This window comes from Artemia sp. Qi Xiang Cuo, chromosome 4 (assembly GCF_049724085.1).
Source record: "Artemia sp. Qi Xiang Cuo chromosome 4, ASM4972408v1, whole genome shotgun sequence".
Lineage (NCBI taxonomy): Eukaryota > Metazoa > Arthropoda > Branchiopoda > Anostraca > Artemiidae > Artemia > Artemia sp. Qi Xiang Cuo.
Window position 1 is genome coordinate 10,836,470 of NC_142797.1, and position 5,116 is coordinate 10,841,585.

General features: G+C 41.1%; 2 protein-coding genes across 2 annotated transcripts; both read right to left on the reverse strand.

Moving 5' to 3' along the window:
- Nucleotides 1–3,175: 3,175 nt before the first annotated feature.
- On the reverse strand, nt 3,176–3,820 carry LOC148952779 (uncharacterized). Its single transcript, XM_089087777.1, has one exon. The coding sequence runs from the start codon at nt 3,818–3,820 to the stop codon at nt 3,176–3,178; it is 645 nt and encodes a 214-aa protein (XP_088943903.1).
- A 330-nt stretch (nt 3,821–4,150) lies between these two features.
- On the reverse strand, nt 4,151–4,851 carry LOC148952780 (protein CFDP2-like). The gene is made up of 2 exons (XM_089087778.1): nt 4,685–4,851; nt 4,151–4,580 (listed from the first exon to the last, which is right to left on the reverse strand). The coding sequence occupies exons 1-2, from the start codon at nt 4,849–4,851 to the stop codon at nt 4,151–4,153; spliced, it is 597 nt and encodes a 198-aa protein (XP_088943904.1).
- Between the last annotated feature and the right edge of the window lie 265 nt (nt 4,852–5,116).

The window sequence follows — 5,116 nt, forward strand, 5'->3', positions numbered from 1 at the left end:
AAAATGCTTTGTATTTATCCAGTGTTTCGGTTATGGTTTATAGATTCCAGTGCCAGATCTCAGATCCTGGACCATATGAATATATTTTATTTATTTGTTTTTCTTTGACATTATTTTATCCTTCTCTATTATTTTTTTTGCACCACCCCCGTTTTTATTTGAATCGGTACGAAGGATTGGTATGAATGATATCCAATCGATCGCTTTTGCAAACATTATTTTTGTTTTGACTTTTTTCATATTAAACTGTGTTAGAATCAATTAAAAATGACTGAAAAAAAGGGAAAAGTTATCTGTCGACGGATTTTTAAAAAAGGTGACTGAAAATATGAAATTTAAGGATAGAAAATTGCTTATAATGCACTTTGACATTATTGGTGTTTGATGGCGGTTCGGGGTGGAAATTGGCGAGGAAAGGAGGCCACGCCGTATTTAGAGTGTGAAATTATTACGGGCCCAAACGTGCACCAATGCACAAGGAATTGAGTTAAGTGTATTTTTACATTTTTTTAAAAATTAAAACCCATATTGAACTTGAACTTGAACAGAAAAGGTAAAATACAATATAATACTTACGCATTTTTCACATTCTTGTAGTAAGGCAAAAAATTTAAGTAAGAGAAATAGATTTCAATTTTGTTTTCTGTTGCACATGACCAATCAGAGTGCTTAATTGGTTGCGTCAATAGGTTATTGGATATGGTGGTCAAAATAAGTAAGTATTTATTTCATATGGTTATTTTTGGTAATTTGGGTTATAAGGGCACACTGCTTGTCACACCAATGTAAAAAACCCCATTAGTTATCTTGGAATTAAATTAATGTTATATTGATAATAAAAAATCAAGACAAATCAATTTTTAGTCATAATCAGATGTAACACCTTCGTCTTTTTTCTCGATGATAGCTGAAGCCTTGACTCTTCTCATTTGCAGCAGTCTTCAGGAATTCCACGTAACGTTTCCGTTTTAAGCTTGTTCCGTCTGTTCATCTTTATGATTTTCACTGCACTAAAAAACCTTTCAACGACAACGTTGGAAAAAGGAAGAGAAAGCACAAATATAATTACCGATTTTAGATTTGTGTATTGCTCGCTTCCGGAAGCGTTTTTTTTTCGAAAAAAACAAACGCCAGGTGGGTAACCGCATCCATATTTTCAATATTTTCAACATTGATGAGACTTTGCTTCCTCCACTCCTGTCTGATTTTGTTTTCATCGTTTGATACTTTCCCATAGTTTCGAACAAGGGGCTAGAAGGAATCAGGCCATAGTCACTGAGCTAATACAGGGTTAACAATTTCTGCATATTTGTAAATTTCATCATCGAAACGAAATCGAGTTTTTATCTGCCGCACAGCTTCAATGTAAAAAGATTTTGCAGCTCTTTTCAACTGCGTCATAAGGCACACCTGGATCTGATTTTAGTGTAAAGAGAGAGTCCTGCGCATTTGGATTTAAATAAATAATTTTGAGGGGAAGGTAAACACTTGGGTCATTCACATTAAGTCGAAATGCATTCGTTGACTTCACATAGTCCTTCTTCACGAAGCTCATAGACAGTTCCTTGATAAGAGATTCAGTCTCTAGTTTCAGGTAATAAAACAACGGTTTTTCAGCTTTTAAAAGCTACGTTATATTCAGTAAGCAACTCAATGCAAAGGCAACAAATTCAAACATGCACTTCACTGAACACACTTCACAGAACAAACAGAACACAGTTTGCACTCTACTAAAAAAATACTAATGAAGGTGCATTGTCAGTTTAATATGCATTCGCTCATCTTTATTCTTTAAAATCTTAATAGTTTTTTATTTATTAAAGTTATGAAAGTGAAAATATTTAACTTTTTTCCAGTAAATTACAAATTATGTTCTGGCTTTAAGTGGGCATAGGGGTTGTAAGCCCTAATTATGTCAATTTCTGCACGTTTTGAGTTTGACTCGTGTAATTTCTGTTCGTTTTGGGTATCATTTATTTATTGATGCTGATTTGTGTGGCCTGTTTTGGGCAAAGGTAGAAGCTTCACTGGGGTCAATGCCCCACGCTGTGAATCAATCGAAGATGATATCCACCCATCTCATACGTGGTCTACCTCTGGGGCGTTTCGAGCCGTTTGCAGTTGGGTCAAAGTCAAATATAAGTCGGGCAGGTGTTTCAGTGGGTAGGCAAAGTAAAAGACCGTACCAACACAGCGAGCGGGACTCAATCTGCTCGGACAAGGGTGGTAATCTGAAGGACCGGAGGATATCCATGTTCCGTACCCTGTCGAGCCCCCTAACATGTTCAATTTTGCGGAGGTGTTTTGTCTGGACAGCATCAACCTTCATGATCTGTCACTGTGTCAAAGGCCAAGTCTCTGACGAGTGCAACATGACACTTGCTACAGAGGCAGAGTAGATACGAGCTTTCGTGAGACGGCTGGTTTGGGGTTTGTGGAATATTGTTCTCAGTAAGCGGCCGAAAAAAGCATTCGCCTCTGCCACCCTTGCTGATATCTCTGCATCTAGATTTCCGTTTGAGCAAACAATTGAACCAATGTAGGTGAACTGTATAACTATCTCAACATCTTGGCCATATACTTCTATTGTTGTCAGGGGGCTGCATGGTGTCTTGTCTACAGGTAATATTTTCTTTTTGGTCCAGTTTACATTTAAACCAAGTTTTTCTGCAGCAGATGCTAGTGTTTCCAGGGCAGTTTTGATTTCAATGAGATTTTCGCATACTAATGCAGCATCGTCAGCGGAGGCGACATCTGCCAGAACTATTCCAGCAAAATCGATGCCAAACTGATGCGCCAGCATTTTTTTGTTGAGAACATGGTCCATGACACAGTTGAAGAGTTCGGGAGCAGCAGCACAGCCTTGCTGAACACCATTTCTAATTTGAAAATGTGATGAGAGCTGGCCATTTACAATGACAGCACTTTCGGTCTTATTGTACAGTTCTTTGAACAGATTGACAATTTTCTTAGGTACACCAGCAGATTGAAGGATCAACCACAGTGACTGTCTGTCGACAGTGTCGAAAGCAGATCGAAAATCGACCAAGGCAATGTATGCCTTCCCTTTATATTCTAGAGTTCTCTCTATCAGCTGTCTAATTGTATGGATTTTCTCAGTGGTGGACCTACCCGGCATGAATCCAGCTTGCTGATGGCGACGAAGGGGATGGAGTTACTTTGTTGCCCACTTGAGGAGCAGCATGGTGAAGAGTTTTCCGGGTACCGAGAGTAGAGTTATTCCACGATAGTTATTGTATTCTGCTTTACTTCCTTTCCTCTTGTAGACTGGCACAAGTAAGCCAGTCTTCCAGTTAGATGGTATTATTTCAGAGCGCCACACATTATTAAACAGCACTTGTAGCCAGAAGGTCATGGATGGATCACCATTTTTAAGGAGTTCTGATCTCAGGCCACATACTTCTGGCGCTTTGTTGTTCTTCAGCTTTCGTACTGCTGCTTTAATTTCTTCTGCTGTAAATCCAGTGCCATCGGGGGCAGGTGTAGCATTCTCAGCCGCAGCAGTAGTCTTGTCGTCAATTTTGTCAGGTGGGTCTGAGTTTAGTAGCTTCTTGAAGTGCTGCTCCCACTGGCGAAGGCACTGTGATTTTTTGTAAATATTTTCGCCGCTGGCGTTACGGAGATACGATTTAGTATGAGTGTATTGACCTGAGAGCTCACGGAGGATCTTATATGTGGCTCCGATGTCCTTTATTTTAGCGGCCTCTTGGATCTCGCGTGCTTTTTTGTCAATAAAGGTCTTATGGTCTTTGTGCAGCATGATGTTACGCTCTTTATTTAATTTCCTATACGCTGTCATGTCCCCACGAAGTCAGGCTTCCTGTTTGCGATCAATAATGGCGAGGGACTCGTTGCTGATTCATTTTTTTTCTTATGCTGGTTCATTCCAGAAACTCTAGTTGCAGCTGAAAGAGCATTCTCTTTGAAGACCATCCATACAACTTCACTAGCATCGCATTGCGTAAGAACCTCAAATCTGTTGGATATTTCGACCTGATACTGCTTAGCCAAAGCGGGGTCTTGCTGGATACGTTAGGTATCAGTTCTCCGAGGTTTCTGGCTGGCTTTTGTAGCTTTCAGATGAAGCCGGAACGTTGGCTGCAACAAGACGATGGTCGGTGTTCCTGCCTCAGTAAGTGCAACAATTCTGCGCAGAAGACAGCCATCGCCGGCGTATGATGCTGTAGTCAAGCATCTTCTTCGTTGATCCATCATTACTATACCAGGTGTACTTGGCTATATCGGGTCTCTGAAACCATGTGTTTGCAATGGTGAGATTGCGGGCGAGATAGCAGTTCAACAATATCTCTCCGTTGTCGTTTAGGCTATCAACTGTTATGGGTCCAACAGCAAAATCCCACAGGCCAGACTCTTTTGAAATGCTAGCATTCATATCTCCTGGGAGAACGAGGTAGTCATGGGGAGGTACTGACGAGAGCTCAGAACTTGGAAGGGTATAGAAGTCATCCTTATCTTCTTCCTGGGCTTCATTTGTGGGGGCATAACAGGTAATTACGGTTATTTTTCCAAGTTTACCATCGAGCCTTGCTCTAAAGAGCCTGGGTGTAACCGGTGTGAATTACAAGAGGGCCTAGCGTGCGGTACTGTTCAGCACTAGGCCAACGCCTCCTCGTTTCTGGTGACCAGACCAAGCAGTGTTCACCCTTCACCAATGTATTCCTCACCATCACCCGATAAATGTGTTTCAGTGATTCCAGCAATTGTAACTTTATATTTCTTTAATTCTCTGGCTAATAGAAGCTTTGAACCAGGTTGGTTCAGTGTCAGAACATTCCAGGTGGCCACATTGATACCACCTTGGTCAACCATATTCAGAGGGAATCATCCATGGGAGGTCTGGGGTCGAGATGGAGTTTGAGATGATGTATCCGAGGCTAAATTTCTGGTTCCATTCGTAGCAATAGACGATTCAGGAGGAGGGCTGCCAACCCAACCGTCCCTAGATGCATTTGGTTTTCTGGTGGCTAGCCAAATATCCAGAGGCTCATGGAGGTCGTTCTTCATGCGCCAATTTGCATGGGAACTAAGTCCGGACGAACATCATTACCTCATTACCTCTCAAAATTTTAATCGA